Raw genomic sequence first — 19,651 nt, 5'->3', positions numbered from 1 at the left:
GAGCTGGCATCCACAATCACCTGACCTCAACCCAATAGATGGTTTGGGATGAGTTGGACTGCAGAGTGAATAAAATGCATCCAACCAAGTGTTCAGCATATGTGGGAACTCCTTTAAAACTGTTGGAAAAGCATTTCAGGTGAAGATGGTTGAGAGAATGCCAAGAGTGTGCAATGCAAAAGGTGGATACTTTGAAGAATGATATAAAATATATTTTAATTTGTTTTAACACTTTTTGTGGTTACTACATGATTCCATATGTGTTATTTCCTAGTGTTGACATCTTCACTATTATTCTACAATGTAGAAAATACTAAAAATAAAGAAAAATCCTTGAATGAGTAGGTGTGTCCAAACTTTTACTGGTGCTGTATATAACATTCTATTGGTTGCAATAATATTTTGTATAATAATTTAAATCCAGCATTGTTTTGTGTATCAGTTCATAAACCATGTGTCATGGAATCGGTAAATCGAAAATCTCTTCCCAACTATTTTGCAATCTACATGGTCAATTGTTTGGTCCTTAAATGAAACTGGTATATTTTCATATTTATCACAATTTTCATTAACCTACTTTGGTCTTTAATGCAGGGCCTCTTCCATTTTCGCGGTAATGTTGCAAATAGCTGGTTGTAATTTTGAGTAGAGCATTTCCACTTCCATATAATTTTTGTTAGATGCATGTGTGACAACTCTACCAGTTCTAGTTATGATATCATTTACAAAGATTATATCATTTTTAAAATATTTTTTCCAAAGATATAGATTTATTTTAATCAATTAGTATATTTACGTTTAACCCTAATATTTGTTGTAATATGTGTTGTGTCTTTTCTGGGGGATCAAACTGAAATTGCAACAAACTTTCTATGACTTGTTTTTAAAATAGCTATATTTGAATAAAGGGGGAAAAGGGCCATTATTGAACATAGCAGCACTGTAGAAACTATTACACTCAACGGAACAACTTGATTAGTGTAGTGTCAACAACGCAGCCACTGCCAGCTAGCCTACAAAGTCAACAACGCAGCCACTGCCAGCTAGCCTACTTCAGCAGTACTGTATCATTTTAATCATTTTAGTCAATAAGATTCTTGCTACGTAAGCTTAACTTTCTGAACATTTGAGACGTGTAGTCCACTTGTCATTCCAATCTCCTTGCATTAGCGTAGCCTCTTCTGTAGCCTGTCAACTATGTGTCTGTCTATCCCTGTTCTCTCCTCTCTGCACAGACCATACAAACGCTCCACACCGCGTGGCCGCTGCCACCCTAATCTGGTGATCCCAGCGAGCACGACCCACGTGGAGTTCCAGGTCTCCGGTAGCCTCTGGAACTGCCGATCTGCAGCCAACAAGGCAGAGTTCATCTCAGCCTATGCCTCCCTCCAGTCCCTCGACTTCTTGGCACTGACAGAAACATGGATCACCACAGATAACACTGCTACTCCTACTGCTCTCTCTTCGTCCGCCCACGTGTTCTCGCACACCCCGAGAGCTTCTGGTCAGCGGGGTGGTGGCATCGGGATCCTTATCTCTCCCATGTGGTCATTCTCTCTTTCTCCCCTTACCCATCTGTCTATCGCCTCCTTTGAATTTCATGCTGTCACAGTTACCAGCCCTTTCAAGCTTAACATCCTTATCATTTATCGCCCTCCAGGTCCCCTCGGAGAGTTCATCAATGAGCTTGATGCCTTGATAAGCTCCTTTCCTGAGGATGGCTCACCTCTCACAGTTCTGGGCGACTTTAACCTCCCCACGTCTACCTTTGACTCATTCCTCTCTGCCTCCTTCTTTCCACTCCTCTCCTCTTTTGACCTCACCCTCTCACCTTCCCCCTACTCACAAGGCAGGCAATACGCTCGACCTCATCTTTACTAGATGCTGTTTTTCCACTAACCTCATTGCAACTCCCCTCCAAGTCTCCGACCACTACCTTGTATCCTTTTCCCTCTCGCTCTCATCCAACACTTCCCACACTGCCCCTACTCGGATGGTATCGCGCCGTCCCAACCTTCGCTCTCTCTCCCCCGCTACTCTCTCCTCTTCCATCCTATCATCTCTTCCCTCTGCTCAAACCTTCTCCAACCTATCTCCTGATTCTGCCTCCTCAACCCTCCTCTCTTCCCTTTCTGCATCCTTTGACTCTCTATGTCCCCTATCTTCCAGGCTGGCTCGGTCCTCCCCTCCCGCTCCGTGGCTTGACGACTCATTGCGAGCTCACAGAACAGGGCTCCGGGCAGCCGAGCGGAAATGGAGGAAAACTCGCCTCCCTGCGGACCTGGCATCCTTTCACTCCCTCCTCTCTACATTTTCCTCCTCTGTCTCTGCTGCTAAAGCCACTTTCTACCACTCTAAATTCCAAGCATCTGCCTCTAACCCTAGGAAGCTCTTTGCCACCTTCTCCTCCCTCCTGAATCCTCCTCCCCCCCCCCTCCTCCCTCTCTGCAGATGACTTCGTCAACCATTTTGAAAAGAAGGTCGACGACATCCGATCCTCGTTTGCTAAGTCAAACGACACCGCTGGTTCTGCTCACAGTGCCCTACCCTGTGCTCTGACCTCTTTCTCCCCTCTCTCTCCAGATGAAATCTCGCGTCTTGTGACGGCCGGCCGCCCAACAACCTGCCCGCTTGACCCTATCCCCTCCTCTCTTCTCCAGACCATTTCCGGAGACCTTCTCCCTTACCTCACCTCGCTCATCAACTTATCCCTGACCGCTGGCTACGTCCCTTCCGTCTTCAAGAGAGCGAGAGTTGCACCCCTTCTGAAAAAACCTACACTCGAATGTCAACAACTACAGACCAGTATCCCTTCTTTCTTTTCTCTCCAAAACTCTTGAACGTGCCGTCCTTGGTCAGCTCTCCCGCTATCTCTCTCAGAATGACCTTCTTGATCCAAATCAGTCAGGTTTCAAGACTAGTCATTCAACTGAGACTGCTCTTCTCTGTATCACGGAGGCGCTCCGCACCGCTAAAGCTAACTCTCTCTCCTCTGCTCTCATCCTTCTAGACCTATCGGCTGCCTTCGATACTGTGAACCATCAGATACTCCTCTCCACCCTCTCCGAGTTGGGCATCTCCGGCGTGGCCCACGCTTGGATTGCGTCCTACCTGACAGGTCGCTCCTACCAGGTGGCGTGGCGAGAATCTGTCTCCTCACCATGCGCTCTCACCACTGGTGTCCCCCAGGGCTCTGTTCTAGGCCCTCTCCTATTCTCGCTATACACCAAGTCACTTGGCTCTGTCATAACCTCACATGGTCTCTCCTATCATTGCTATGCAGACGACACACAATTAATCTTCTCCTTTCCCCTTCTGATGACCAGGTGGCGAATCGCATCTCTGCATGTCTGGCAGGCATATCAGTGTGGATGACGGATCACCACCTCAAGCTGAACTTCGGCAAGACGGAGCTGCTCTTCCTCCCGGGAAGGACTGCCCGTTCCATGATCTCGCCATCACGGTTGACAACTCCATTGTGTCCTCCTCCCAGAGCGCTAAGAACCTTGGCGTGATCCTGGACAACACCCTGTCGTTCTCAACTAACATCAAGGCGGTGGCCCGTTCCTGTAGGTTCATGCTCTACAACATCCGCAGAGTACGACCCTGCCTCACACAGGAAGCGGCACAGGTCCTAATCCAGGCACTTGTCATCTCCCGTCTGGATTACTGCAACTCGCTGTTGGCTGGGCTCCCTGCCTGTGCCATTAAACCCCTACAACTCATCCAGATCGCCGCAGCCCGTCTGGTGTTCAACCTTCCCAAGTTCTCTCACGTCACCCCGCTCCTCCGCTCTCTCCACTGGCTTCCAGTTGAAGCTCGCATCCGCTACAAGACCATGGTGCTTGCCTACGGAGCTGTGAGGGGAACGGCACCTCAGTACCTCCAGGCTCTGATCAGGCCCTACACCCAAATAAGGGCACTGCGTTCATCCACCTCTGGCCTGCTCGCCTCCCTACCACTGAGGAAGTACAGTTCCCGCTCAGCCCAGTCAAAACTGTTCGCTGCTCTGGCTCCCCAATGGTGGAACAAACTCCCTCACGACGCCAGGACAGCGGAGTCAATCACCACCTTCCGGAGACACCTGAAACCCCACCTCTTTAAGGAATACCTAGGATAGGATAAAGTAATCCTTCTCACCCCCCCTTAAAATATGTAGATGCACTATTGTAAAGTGGCTGTTCCACTGGATGTCATAAGGTGAATGCACCAATTTGTAAGTCGCTCTGGATAAGAGCATCTGCTAAATGACTTAAATGTAATGTAAATGTAACATGGGGTGAGTCATTCTTACTAATCTGCTAGAGAACCCGTTTGGATATAAGTATAACTTTTGTATGATTGAAGCCTTTAGTGAGAGGTCTAATGCTTTAACCTGGAAGCCAGCCATACCAATGTGTCGAAACACCGTTCAACTGACGACTGAGTCAGCCTGCAGGCACCCAGCCCACCACAAGGAGTCGCTCGAGTGCAATGGGCCAAGTAAAGCTTCTGCGGCCAAACCCTTTTCTAACTTGGGCCAATTGTGTGCCGCCCTATGGGACTTCCGGTCACGGCGGGTTTTAACACAACCTGGGGACGAACCCGGGACTGTAGTGATGCCTCAAGCACTGTGATGCAATATTGCTATCTATCTGTACTGTTAGTCCCTCTATTTCCTTTGTTAACGGTAATTATTTTGACCTAAACTGCTATTGTTTTAAAGATGAGTTGCTATTGAATTGCAGGGCCTCTAAAGGCACATTTAAAAGTATTCCATAAAATAAGGGGATCTGCTGTACCTAGAGTATAACAAAATCACATACATTATTCTGTCCTGGTTAAAAACAAGTTGTCATCCAGTAGGCTTTGATTACATTTCCAATATCCTCGCCCACGTGGAAATTCTGTAAGAGTAATGTTTATGCCAATTATTTGATGGTCCAACCGCATTCTGTTCCCTATCAACACTTTTGGTGCCAGTGAGAATTTTGTATTTATTTTTTATTTCACCTTTATTTAACCAGGTAGGCAAGTTGAGAACAAGTTCTCATTTACAATTGCGACCTGGCCAAGATAAAGCAAAGCAGTTCGACACATACAACAACACAGAGTTACACATGGAGTAAAACAAACACAGGCAATAATACAGTAGAAAAATAAGTCTATATACAATGTGAGCAAATGAGGTGAGATAAGGGAGGTAATGGCAAAAAAGGCCATGGTGGCGAAGTAAATACAATATAGCAAGTCAAACACTGGAATGGTAGATTAGCAATGGAAAAATGTGCAAAGTAGAGATAGAAATCATGGGGTGCAAAGGAGAAAAATAAATAAATACAGTAGGGGGAGAGGTAGTTGTTTGGGCTAAATTATAGATGGGCTATGTACAGGTGCAGTAATCTGTGAGCTGCTCTGACAGCTGGTGCTTAAAGCTAGTGAGGGAGATAAGTGTTTCCAGTTTCAGAGATTTTTGGAGAGGGGGCCAAAGGAAGAATTGGTTTTGGGGGTGACCAGAGAGATATACCTGCTGGAGCATGTGCTACAGGTGGGTGCTGTTATGGTGACCAGCGAGCTGAGATAAGGGGGGACTTTACCTAGCAGGGTCTTGTAGATGACCTGGAGCCAGTGGGTTTGGCGAGTATGAAGCGAGGGCCAGCCAACGAGAGTGTACAGGTCGCAGTGGTGGGTAGTATATGGGGCTTTGGTGACAGAATGGATGGCACTGTGATAGACTGCATCCAATTTATTGAGTAGGGTATTGGAGGCTATTTTGTGAATGACATCGCCACAGTCGAGGATCGGTAGGATGGTCAGTTTTACAAGGGTATGTTTGGCAGCATGAGTGAAGGATGATTTGTTGCGAAATAGGAAGCCAATTCTAGATTTAACTTTGGATTGGAGATGTTTGATGTGAGTCTGGAAGGAGAGTTTACAGTCTAACCAGACACCTAGGTATTTGTAGTTGTCCACATATTCTCAGTCAGAACCGTCCAGAGTAGTGATGTTGGACGGGCAGGCAGGTGCAGGCAGCGATCGTTTGAAAAGCATGCATTTAGTTTTACTTGTATTTAAGAGCAATTGAAGGCCACGGAAGGAGACTTGTATGGCAGTGAAACTCGTCTGGAGGTTTTTAACACAGTGTCCAAAGAAGGGCGAGAAGTATACAGAATGGTGTCGTCTGCGTAGAGGTGGATCAGAGACACACCAGCAGCAAGAGCGACATCATTGATGTATACAGAGAAGAGAGTCGGTCCAAGAATTGAACCCTGTGGCACCCCCATGGTGACTGCCAGAGGTCCGGACAACAGGCCCTCCGATTTGACACACTGAACTGAACCAGGCTTGGCAATCATTTGAGAAACCAAGACTATCGAGTCTGCCGATAAGGATGTGGGGATTGACAGCGTCGAAATCCTTGGCCAGGTCAATGAATATGGCTGCACAGTATTGTTTCTTATCGATGGCGGTTAAGATATTGTTTAGGACCTTGAGCATGGCTGAGGTGCACCCATGACCAGCTCTGAAACCAGATTGCATAGCGGAGAAGGTGCGATGGGATTCTAAATGGTCGGTAATCTGTTTGTTGACTTGGCTTTTGAAGACCTTAGAAAGGCAGGGTAGGATAGATATAGGTCTGTAACAGTTTGGGTCAAGAGTGTCCCCCCCTTTGAAGAGAGAGATGACCGCAGCTGCTTTCTAATCTTTGGGAATCTCAGACGACACGAAAGAGAGATTGAACAGGCTAGTAATAGGGGTTGCAACAATTTAGGCAGATCATTTTAGAAAGAAAGGGTCCAGATGTTATGCAGGTGAGTGAGGACCCAAAAGCGACTTAACAGAAACTGAGTTTATTAAAGTCCAAACAGAGAAAACATAATCCTCAATCCTTTACATGAAATGTCCAAACAGGGAAAACATAAATCCTCTTAGTTGTTGAGGAGAATTGTAGGATAAGCGGCAACAGACTGCAGGTCCCTTCGGGTAGGCGCGGGCCGTAGCGGACAGAGACACCTGCTCACACGCAGCATCTGATGAAAAGGCAAAACACGACAGGACGGAACAAGGACACAGCAAACAGCAAACAAGAATCCGACAAGGACAGAGGCAGAAACCGAGAGAGAAATAGGGACCTAATCAGAGGGCAAAATAGGGGACAGGTGTGAGAGAGTAAACGAGGTCGTTAGGAGAATGAGGAACAGCTGGGAGCAGGAACGGAACGATAGAGAGAGAGGGATAGAGAGAGAGAAAGAAACCTAATACGACAGCAGGGGGAAACGAAGAGAAGAGAAAGCACAGGGACAAGACATGACAATACATGACACCAGATTGTCTAGCCCGGCTGATTTGTAGGGGTCCAGATTTTGCAGCTCTTTCAGAACATCAGCTGACTTGATTTGGGAGAAGGAGAAATGGGGAATGCTTGGGCGAGTTGATGTGGGGAGGTGCAGTGCTGTTGACCGTGGTAGGGGTAGCCAGGAGGAAAGCATGGCCAGCCGTAGAAAAATGCTTATTGAAATGATCAATTATAGTGGATTTATCGGTGGTGACAGTGTTTCCTATCCTCAGTGTAGTGGGAAGCTGGGAGGAGGTGTTCTTATTCTCCATGGACTTTACAGTGCCCCAGAACTTTTTTAGGGTTGTGTTGCAGGAAGCAAATTTCTGCTTGAAAAAGCTAGCCTTGGCTTTTCTAACTGCCTGTGTTTGTATGTTGGTTTCTAGCTTCCCTGAAAAGTTGCATATCACGGGGGCTGTTCGATGCTAATGCAGAACGCCATAGGATGTTTTTGTGGTGGTTAAGGGCAGTCAGGTCTGGAGAGAGCTCCAAGGGCTATATCTGTTCCTGGTTATTTAAGATGGTGAGGAAGGCATTTAAAAAAACAGGCATCCTCTACTGACGGGATGAGGTCAGTGTGTCCCAGAACATTTTGGAGTTTGTGCTACAGGATCCAAATTTCTGTTTGAAAAAGCTAGCCTTTGCTTTCCTAACTGATTGGTTCCTAACTTCCCTGAAAAGTTGCATTTCGCGGCGGCTAATTGATTGCTCATGCAGTCGCTCTGGATAAGAGTGTCTGCTAAATGACCTAAATGTAAATGTAATGTAATGTACGAATGCTTGACTTTTTATTAAAACATTTTTTTTACACCCTTATCTCCCCAATTTCGTGGTATCCAATTGTTTAGTAGTTACTATCTTGTCTCATCACTACAACTCCCGTACGGGCTCGGGAGAGACGAAGGTTATGTGTTCTCCGAAACACAACCCAACCAAGCCGCGCTGCGCGCATCCAACCCGGAAACCAGCCGCACCAATGTGTCAGATGTGCACCTGGCAACCTGGTTAGTGCAACACAGGAGTTGCTGGTGCGCAATGAGATAAGGAAATCCCTACCGGCAAGGTGCACAAATATCCCTACCGGCCAAACGGGCCAAACGACGCTAGGCCAATTGTGTGTCGCCCCACAGACCTCCCTGTCGGAGCCGGCTGCGACAGAGCCTGGGCACGAACCCAGAGTCTCTGGTGGCACAGCTAGCACTGCAATGCAATGCAATGCCCTAGACCACTGCACCACCCGGGAGGCCTTCCACAGGCCCTGCCATCCAGGGCCTATATAATAGCCGTTGTCAGAGGAAAGTCCATAAAATTGTCAGAGACTCCAGTCCAAGTTATAGACTGTTTTCTCTGCTACCGTACGGCAACTGGTACCGGAGCGCCAAGTCTCGGACCAAAAGGCTCCTCAACAGCTTCTACCCCCAAGCCCTTAGAAGGTTGAACAATTCATAAAAATCACCACCGGACAATTAACATTGATCCCCCCTCTTGTACCCCGCTGCTACTTGCTGTTTGTTTGTTACTTATGTATAGTCAATTCGCCCTCACCTATATGTACAGATTACCTCAACCAGCCTGTACCCCTGCACACTGACTCGGCACCGGTGCCCCCTGTATATAGCCTCGTTATTGTTATTCTTATTGTATTACTTTTTATAATTACTTTTTATTTTAGCCTCCTTGGTAAATATTTTCTTCTTCATGAACTGCACTGTTGGTTAAGGGCTTGTAAGTAAGCATTTCACGGTAAAGTCTACACTTGTTGTATTCAGCACATGTGGCAAATAAAGTTTGATTTGATCTGATCTGCAAGCTATGAATCTCTCTACAGGCCTGCAGTATTCAACCAGTCATTGGATGGACGAATGTACATATGTCTGCGAACTATAAATCTTTCTTTAGGCCTATACCTGTCACGTGATGGGAAGCTAACTGTCTCCAGATGTGTGCTACTTGTTAGGCACTCCAGAGAGAGGAGCACTGGGGTTGTTGTGGTCCTCTGGTGTAGTTATTTTGAGAGATTCACTACGTTGTAATTAGGCCTGTCCGCCCTGAGACTAAACACCACCCAAACTCTCCAAGACTATTCTCTCTGAGGACTACAGGGTTTGCATTTTGTATTGTGTTTCCTTAACTGCCCAAGCAATAAAATTTAGTTTGGGTCACTTGAATTACACATTACTTTGTGGTAAAAGTGGCCATGTTTTTGACATATTTAACGTATTGGGAAATGGATTGCAGTGATTGAAGTAACATTAACATAAATAGCCCTTTGCCCTGTAGCTTTCAAGAGTGGCTCCCTTGTGGTTCCATTCATGGAGGGCACCTTTCATTATGATTGACAAGTATTATGCAAATGTACCATTTCCCTTCACATTTCCCAGGACTTTTTATAGTCCCGTACCCCTTCAAACATTCCCCATCCAGCTGCGTATCCCCTCTAGCACCAGGGTCAGCATGAGTGAACCCCTCTAGCACCAGGGTCAGCATGAGTGAACCCCTCTAGCACCAGGGTCAGCATGAGTGAACCCCTCTGGCACCAGGGTCAGCATGAGTGAACCCCTCTAGCACCAGGGTCAGCATGAGTGAACCCCTCTGGCACCACTCTCAAATGTTGTTTTTTGCCATCACCGTAAGCCTGCCACACACACATACTATACGATACATTTATTAAACATAAGAATGAGTGTGAGTTTTTGTCACTACCCAGCTGGTGGGAAGTGACAAAGAGCTTTATAGGACCAGGGCACAAATAATAATATAATAATAATCAATCATTTTGTCTTTGTTTAGTCTTCTTACGTATAAAACCTTATTTGTTCATGAAAAATTGTGAATAACTCACCACAGGTTAATGAGAAGGGTGTACTTGAAAGGATGCACATAACTCTGCAATGTTGGGTTGTATTGGAGAGAGTCTCAGTCTGTGCCTATATTTAGTTTCCATGCTAGGGAGGGCCGAGAATCGTGGTTGCAAAGGGGATCAGTGTCTTAACAGCGCGATTTGCCAATGCAGTATACTCTGAGCGCAACCCAATCCAGAAATCTGGCATTGGCTTCTGATTAAATTATATTTTCACAGAACAGCTTGTTGCAATTTCGATGAGGCTCTCTTGTTAAGATATCGGTAAGTGGACTGGAGGCAGAGCATGAAAGGGATAACGAATCCAGTTGTTTGTGTCATCTGTTTCTGGAAAGTACCTGTGTAATTAAGCATCCAACTCATTCAGGTGCTTTGCTATATCACATTTGACATAGTCCGTAAGCTTGAGTTCATTTGCTCACAAACAAATCATACAATGATGGAAAGACCTGTGTGTTGTCATTGTTAATGCAGACAGAGAAGAGCTCCAACTTCTTAATCATAGCCTCAATTTTGTCTCGCACATTGAATATAGTTACGGAGAGTCCCTGTTATCCTAGATTCAGATCATTCAGGCAAGAAAAAACACCACCCAGATAGGCCAGTCGTGTGAGAAACTCGCCATCATGCAAGCGGTCAGACGAGTGAAAATGATGGTCAGTAAAGAAAACTTTAAACTCGTCTCTCAATAAAAAAAAACTGTCAATACTTTGCCCCTTGATAACCAGCACACTTCTGTATGTTGTAAAAGCGTTACATGGTCGCTGCCCATATCATTGCATAGTGCAGAAAACTTGCTTTAACAAAGTTAACCATTGTCACTGTAGTGTCCAAAACGTCTTTCAAGCTGTCAGGCATTCCCTTGGCAGCAAGAGCCTCTCGGTGGATGCTGCAGTATACTCCGGTGTCCGGAGCAACTGCTTGCGCGCACATTCCCACTCCACTATGTCTCCCTGTCATGGCATTTGCTCCATCAGTACAGATACCAACACATCTAGACCACCAAAGTCAATTTGATGTCACAAAGCTGTCCAGTACTTTAAAAAATATTCTCTCATTTTGTTCTGGTTTCCAGTGGTTTGCAGAAGAGGATGCCTTCCTTAATTGACCCCCCATAAACATAACAGACATATTACCAGGAGCTGTGTCAGGCCTGCCACGTCTGTTGACTCATCCAGCTGTAACGCTTAGAATTCACTGGCTTGTATGCAAAGCAGTAATTGTTTCAAAACATATCCTGTCATGTCACTGATGCATCGTGAAACAGTGTTGTTTGATGAAGGCTGTATGGTTTTTGGCCTTTCCCCCCAGCATTGTCCCAGCCATATCCGGGGCAGCAGGACTAATTAAGTCCTCCACAATAGTATGGGGCTTGCCTGTCCTAGCCACTCGGTAACCAACCATATAAGATGCTTCTAGCCCTTTTATGCATGTCTTACTACTCGAAAGCCATCTTAATTCTCGCTCAAAAAACTCATGTGCTTTATTTTTCAAATTGGCATGTTTTGTTTCATTGAGTTGTGAGATAGCACTTTGCACATATAACACACTGTGGCTGAGGAAAGGCACTACTCCCAATATGAGTGAACCACAAATCAATGTAGTTCTCATCATATTTGCACCTCTTCCATGGTCCAATGTCCTGTCTGTTGATCGGTGCTTTCCCGGGTAAGGGGGCAGTAGCTCTTCGGCTGCATCAGATTCACAACTGTCAGTGTCCATGCTAGCTGGGCTAACACCAACTGAAGAATTACTGATGATAGCATTGGATGTGATCGTGGAAGCAGAACAACTTGTATCGTCGACAGGTGCAGGTGTAGTACTGCTGGTAGTAGCAGTGCTGCCCGGAGAGCTGGTATGTGTCTCTATGGACGCGGGTCTTACTTTTTTAACTATTTATACATTTTTGAGCAAATGGAATGAGCAGCAGCTTCGTTTGGCTACATATGGACCGTTAGTGGATTCCTGCGAGAGAGTAACTGCTATGCGGACGATACACAGCTGTACATTGCGATGAAACATGGTGAAAACCCAAAATTGCCCTCACCGGAGGCCTGTGTTTCAGACATAAGGAAGTGGATGGATGCAAATGTTTTACTTTTAAACTCGGACAAAACAGAAAAAAAGAGAAGAAGAAACAAGAAACAAAGAGATCTTCTGTTGGATCTGACAATCTTGATGGTTGTACAGTCGTCTCAAAAGAAACTGTGAAGGACCTCGGCGTTACTCTGGACCCTGAACTCTCTTTTGACGAACATATCAAGACTGTTTCAAGGACAGCTTTTTTCCATCTACGTAACATTGCAAAAATCTGAAACTTTCTGTCAAAAAATGGAGAAAAATGTACCCATGCTTTTGTCACTTCTAGATTAGACTACTGCAATGCTCTACTTTACGGCTACCCAGATAAAGCACTAAATAAACTTCAGTTAGTGATAAGCACGGCTGCTATAAAATTTGATCATATTACTCCAGTGCTAGCCACCCTACACTGGCTTCCTGTTAAGGCTGATTTCAAGGTTTTACTGCAAACCTACAAAGCATTACATGGGCTTGCTCCTATCTACAGTGAGGGGAAAAAGTATTTGATCCCCTGCTGATTTTGTACGTTTGCCCACTGACAAAGAAATGATCAGTCTATAATTTTAATGGTAGGTTTATTTTAACAGTGAGAGACAGAATAACAACAACAAAAAAATCCAGAAAAACGCCTGTCAAAAATGTTATGAATTGATTTGCATTTTAATGAGTCTCTGATGTGATCTTCCTGTCTGGGTTGGCGCCCCCTTGGGTTCGTGCCATTGGGAAGATCTTTGTGGGCTATACTTGGCCTTGCGTCAGGGTAGTACGTTGGTGGTTGAAAATATCCCTCTAGTGGTGTGGGGGCTGTGCTTTGGCAAAGTGGGTGAGGTTATATCCTGCCTGGTTGGCCACAGTGTCTCCCAACCCCTCCTGTCTCAGCCTCTAGTAATTATGTTGCAATAGTTTATGTGTCGGGGGCTAGCTTGAGTTTGTTATATCTGGAGTATTTTTCCTGTCTTATCTGGTGTCCTGTGTGAATTTAACTATTCTTTCTCTCTTTCTCTCTCTCTCTTTCTCTTCTCTCGGAGGACCTGAGCCCTAGGACCATGCCTCAGAATTACCTGGCCTGTTGACGCCTTGCTGTCCCCAGTTCTGCCTGTGGCTATGGAACCCTGACCTGTTCACCGGACGTGCTACCTTGTCCAGGACCTGCTGTTTCCGACTCTCTCTCTCTCTCTCTCTCTACTGCACCTGCTGTCTAACTCTGAATGATCGGCTATGAAAAGACAAACGATATTTACTCCTGAGGTGCTGACCTGTTGCACTCTCTACAACCACTGTGATTTTTATTATTATTTGACCCTGCTGGTCATCTATGAATGTTTGAACATCTTGACCATGTACTGTTATAATCGCCACCCGGCACTGCCAGAAGAGGACTGGCCACCCCTCAGAGCCTGGTTCCTCTCTAGGTTTCTTCCTAGGTTCCTACCTTTCTAGGGAGTTTTTCCTAGCCACCGTGCTTCTACATCTGCATTGCTTGCGGTTTGGGGTTTTAGGCTGGGTTTCTGTACAGCACTTTGTGACATCGGCTGATGTAAAAAGGCTTTATAATTACATTTGATTGATGTGATTGGATGTTAATTATTTGACTAGGCTACCTGTATTTGACATTGTGTTATTTACACTTGAAGGTTTAATTAGATTTTTGGCAGTGAAACGAGGCTACTCAGGTCGAGAAAAAAACCTCACCCAAATGTACAGCTCCATTGGAAAACATAGATGGACTGTTTGAAAATGTGAAGGAAAAAAACACTGAGGTACATGTGAATCACATTTGTATTTGGCGTACCTGCTCTAAAATACCTGCTCTTTGTTATACTGTCAAAATAACAAACAATGACATTTGTTATTGCACGACAACAATACTGTTGAAGATGAATCAGAAAAGATACATTTTCAAACTCGTTTTGGATATGCATGTATCGAACGTTTATTAAAATTGCACAGCAAATTTGTCCATTTCATCCCCATTCTCAAAACTCAGAGACAGGTTGGGTACATTGGAGAAGAAAGAAACAGCATTTGGTTAAAATACAGGAGACATGTCCACCATTTTGTCTGCCTCTGGGTTATGTACTGTGCACTCCTTTGAGACCAATGATAAAGGCAATATTATACATAGTTTACAATTTAAAGGTACATTTTCCCCAACACTGGTCTTCGTGTACAGTACACGTTTTCCTTGTAGCCTTGGACTAAATCACCTTATTCAACTTATTGAGAGCTTGATGATTAGTTGACAAGTTGAATCAGATGTGGTTGTCTAGGTCTACAATAAACATGTGTACTATTGGGGGTACTGGGGGACCAAGGTTGGGAAACACTGGCCTAGAGCATATCAAAACATTATCCCACAAACAAGCTACAGGGAGAGGAAACTACAACTCGTTTGTTCATCATTTCTGATAAACAAAGGGTGGGTTCATGACGGACATTATTTTGTATATTTTGTTTAAAGTTGTTGGACACAAAACTGGGGTATTCACCACCACTCAAGAAGGAAGAGTGAATTTCAGAGAATTGGGACTTCTGAATAATGGACTCTACCTTCTTCCTTGAAAGCATACAGAAATGTCCTAGTTGGCTATGAAACAAAAGCATCTTCACCTCCCTCAGGGACAAAGTAGTTCCCATCATGTGATTATTATGTTCCCCTTTGTGCTTCTGGCCTTAATTGTGGAGCATGGTCAAAGAGCAAGTAATAATAGCCAACAGCATTCCCCTTTAGAATCAATATTGAATGAAGAGCGATTTTCGACACACTCCGTATCAATGCAAATCTTCATTGATTGTGCATTGATACTAAGTATGAAGAGGTTCGCTGTTCATTCATAATGTAATATTCCTGCTCCTTAGCAGCTTGGATGGCTGTAGGATATATTTCCACACATCTAAACCCTTGAAATCAGTCACTTTGTTTTTTAGTTCATCTTGAGTTTATCCTCTTTGTGAAGTGTGCTCACAGGCTCCCCCTAGCTGCTGATCTTGGTCAGCATCTTATTGATGGCCTGCTTGACGTGGGTGGTGGAGCTACGACGCCTGGCCTTGCCCTGGACCGCCTTGCGGCGCCTCAACTCGCGACACAGCTCATGGAATGCTTCTGCCACCATGCCGCCTTCGTCGGCGCATGCCGAGCACTCGTAGAAGGCGCACGCCATCTCGGCGGCCAGCCGCTCGCCCTCCTCTGTGCCCACCTGCCGGGCATGGTTTAGGTCGGCCTTGTTGCCCACCAAAACCAACGGGACATTCTTGGGTTTCTTGACTTCCTCTAGGAGGCCCCGCAAAGGAGCCACCTCGTTGAAGCTGCCCCTGTCAGTGATGTCATATACGATGACGAAGCCGTCGCCCCAGCGCATGTGGCTCTCCTTCTGCTGCGTGTCCTCCTGAGGTAAAGATACAGGAGGGAAGGATCTTTTTTAGAAACAATCTTTTGGCAACTAGCTAGCTAATTAGAATACTGTTGACATTTGATGTTGACCAATAGGCCCACTTGTTGTCTGGCATATCCACAAGGCAAAGAAACAATAGCTCTATGCGGGCCTTCATTGAACAAGTGATGGACAATTGAGGCATCTGAACAGAACAGAGCTTTTTATTTAAAAAAAACTTCCGCTAAGTTTTGAGCTGCAAATAATTGACATGATGTTTCTAATGAATTCAAATGCTTTATTTCTCCTTTCTCAACATAATACTTGTTAAATCCCCCAGATTTGAACAATTGGCTACCCTTCTGAACTGGGTGCAAATTTCAGCAGCTGCTCCTGAGTCGGAACAGCCAGTCCTGTAACAAAACTTACTGGTCATGTGAGGGACAAAAGTATTAAACTTGCGCAAGCAGGAGCCCGAGATATTCTTAACCTCCAACAGTTATTGCCAATAATAACCCTGTTACAATAACTGTTGCATAACTCACATGAAACACAGTGATACTTGACATCTATATAACTGACCGACTTTTGAACTTGAAGAAAGACAGGACTAGCAACGCTCGGTTAGGCCCTCACCTAAACTCCCACTCCCTGCACTCTCAAAATAGAATACAATGTAATGAGAGAAGGATGACTAGACTGGACGTGTCTCGGGGAAATTAGCAGCAGGCAGAACACCTACGTACTCAAACTAGCAGCAGCGGCAGCACATTTATCTTGGGATGGAAGGCCTATGCTGCTGGGTTCTCTCCCAGATGGAAAGTATAATGTGTTTACCCCAACGGCTGATGAGAACAGCACAGAGCAACGCTAGCGAGTCTAGCTAGGACCTCTACTGAGAATAATCCCCTCGTGTCATCATTATACAGTAGGGTGGAATTGGGATTCTCAATTGGCTATGAATTATTCTTATTCTATTGCCAGTCACAGTATAAACATTTCTCTACACAAACGTTGCTGTTTCCTGTGCAAAGTTGCTGAAGCTCCTACCTGTCCGGCTGTGTCAAGGATCTCCATGGTCACAACCTCATCGTCTATGGTTGCTTGATGGCGATATGTTGATTCTGGAAAGAACAAAAAAGAAAAGGGAAACCCAATTTACAAGATGGGTAACATGTTTATGACTATCATGCACCGTTGAGCCCACCTGGTTGTTTAGGTGGTCAATGAACCCCATTAAGTTGAATTACCTCTGGTTTGCTTCAGGGCAGCCTTACCAAGAGGACGAGAGGTGGTTAGGTCTTACACACCTGGCTGAAAGATAGAGGTGTGAATGCTGGCTATGACCCTCTTTGTTTTTACCTCCATGAGGAGTCATTCACCTGAATTGCCTCTTGTAAAAAAAAAGAACATCTTTGTAAACTCACGAAAACCCTAAAAAGGCACTTTAGATCTCCCTGTAGAGAGAGATTTCACTGCTGTCTCCACCGGAGAACACGGCATTATTTAGCAAGCCTGTTGTGTTTGTAAATCTCATCTTTTGCTCAGTTTCAGATTGTTACTCAGTGTTTGCTCAAAACTTCTTCAAGCATGGTGGGTGGCTACTATTCAAGATGGCGGGGGTCTGGAGTATGACAGTCAGTAACACCAGAACGTGCTGTTGGGGTATTAGCTAGCTGTGCATGTCATCATCCCTGCCTCTACCCAGGCGTCCTCTGGGACGCAAAACGCTGTGTCCGTGTGAAATGTCACCGAACCGAGTGACCGCTGGTCACCGAGAACCGAGTGAGGGTGTTGATTTACTGCCTTCTATAGTCGGAGGGTAGCACCTTTCCGAGGGGCAAAGCCTGGGTCTCACACTCAGTCTCACGGGACGTCCAATTTCAGCAGCCACACATCCACACACGTGCAAGCGCACACCTGTGCACACACACACACGTAAGTACACACACCTACTATGTGTTTTTGTGTGTTGACAGCATGGACAGGAGGGCTTGTGGATGATTTAATGGTCCAACCGACATATCTGAAGATCTTAAGGAGGGCCAACACCACAGTAATTTTCCTGGCAGCGAATAACTCATTTCCTAGCGAGAACCTGGAGCCTCTAGCTGCTGCTGTTGTTATTTCAGAATGCCGAAAGAGAACGTCTCGTACCAGAATATTAAGTGGGAACATCAACAGATCTGTCAATAGCAACTTCTATCGGCCTCCGTCTCAAGCTGTTTGTACTTGTTAACTGCTACGACTCGTAGAAATGGTTCTCTTGTTCCGCTCACTTAACTCACTGGATTGACAAACATCCATGATTATGATTCGGCCAAGCAGCTGCTTTCCTATTTGTTTCTATCAGTGCTATTTATTCCCCTAATTGTGCAATGTCATATGACCTCAATAAATGAGATTAATAGGAGATTTCCAGGAGGTCGTAGTGATATAGTAGATTCCTCTGCCCGTTTCTATTGAGGAGTGCCATTGGTAAGAGTTCATTCCATGAGGTAAATAAGATTAGATCAGCATTGTTGTTCACAGCTACTTTTGGAATATGCATGAACCTAAAGGTATCCTCTTGTGTTAATGACAAGCCAATTTACATAATTACACTGCTCACATGTTTCCCAGTGAGTGACAATAAATGGAATTCTCTCATTCCTTTTCTACAGTAGAGAGGAGATAATATTAGCGGTTGCGTGTGTTAGGTGGGCAGAGTGGAGTCAGAGAACTAAATAGCTTACAATTCAACAATAGCAGAGGACCATCAAATATGAAAACCCATAGAAATGCATTACTCTGAATTTTTATTTTGGGGGGGGGGAGTCTCCTGACGAGACTGCCGCAATGAGCAGGGTATGCCGCCATTGTCAAAATATCGGTGTCATGGCAACAAGCATGACAATGCTTCAGAGCCAGGAAAATGCATACACCCACATAGATTCTATGATTATGGGAGAGGGGTATGCTTATACTGTGTGTTCGTGTATTTGTATATTCAATTGTGTAAATTCCATCCCAAAAATGCTTTTCCTGATTCATATTTCATTGATCCCCTTGTGCAGGTTAAATCCTAATCCTAACTCCTAACCTCTGACAATACAGATCACAATTGAGGAAACACCAAAAAAGAACGCAAGGTTTCAACAGTGATCATCATATTCCTACAGTTGAATTATTTTCCAACATGATAATGAAATGGAAAGCGCTCTGTCGTTAAAAACCATTTTACACGGCTGATAAAACAAAAAGCAGATGGCGTCTCTTAGAAGTCAAGAGAAAGATGTGGTCGAGATTTCCTCCAGATTTCCTCTTACTATCATAGCTTCATCAAATCCGTTTGTGTATGCAGACTGCGCCTACTGTACGCAAACGAAGTGCTTCTTGAATGTCAATCGAAACAGATTGCTGTTCACTTCATGACAGGCATTTTGAGATGGCCGCATGGTGTTGATTTAATCATTGTAAGGGTCATACTGTATCATCATATTATGAAATGACCAATTTAGCAGACTACAAGGCACGTTATTAAAATCACGTTACATTTCTGGACTCACATAAACCACCAAAGGATATGTGTAACCTACAAAACACACACACTGGGTACTGTTCGCAAAAACATGATTAAATTGCTTCCAGACCCTGTTCTGAAACTTCATGAAATTAATCTGTCGGCGTGGTAATTCAATATTCTCCTCAACGTCCATGTTTCTTACAGAGCTCTCTCTCTCTCTCTCTCTCTCTCTCTCTCTCTCTCTCTCTCTCTCTCTCTCTCTCAGCCCAAAGCCTTCATCTTTCATTCAACCCTTGTGTGATGTCAGGAAATAAGCTGTGGTGGGTACTAGGTTTATACTCTCCTGAATGCTGTTCGAATAACAAGCACTTGAGCCCGCACCAAAAAGAACACCACATTCAGAGGGAAAATGGGGGAAACTGTCAACGAGAATCAGAGACTTGGCTTGCAGTGAGAAAAAAATATATGAAATATCTGCAGGATCCAATTCTTTTTCCAGCTAATTGTTTGACAGCATG

The 19,651-nt window shown here is 44.9% G+C and overlaps 1 protein-coding gene across 1 annotated transcript in view; it reads right to left on the bottom strand.

Moving 5' to 3' along the window:
* Nucleotides 1-14,174: 14,174 nt before the first annotated feature.
* Nucleotides 14,175-19,651, bottom strand: part of LOC123995652 (ras-related and estrogen-regulated growth inhibitor-like) — a 46,785-nt gene continuing 41,308 nt past the window's right edge. Inside the window, exons 4-5 of the mRNA XM_046299301.1 lie at nucleotides 16,679-16,752; nucleotides 14,175-15,643 (exon numbers count right to left, since the gene is read on the bottom strand). Coding sequence (XP_046155257.1) covers nucleotides 15,233-15,643; nucleotides 16,679-16,752 — 485 coding nt within the window. The 3' untranslated portion in view covers nucleotides 14,175-15,232. The remainder of the gene's footprint in view (nucleotides 15,644-16,678; nucleotides 16,753-19,651) is intronic.

Source organism: Oncorhynchus gorbuscha, linkage group LG14 (assembly GCF_021184085.1).
Source record: "Oncorhynchus gorbuscha isolate QuinsamMale2020 ecotype Even-year linkage group LG14, OgorEven_v1.0, whole genome shotgun sequence".
Taxonomy (NCBI): Eukaryota; Metazoa; Chordata; class Actinopteri; order Salmoniformes; family Salmonidae; genus Oncorhynchus; species Oncorhynchus gorbuscha.
Note: the sequence above shows the minus strand (reverse complement) of the source record. Positions and strands in the feature narration are given on the sequence as shown.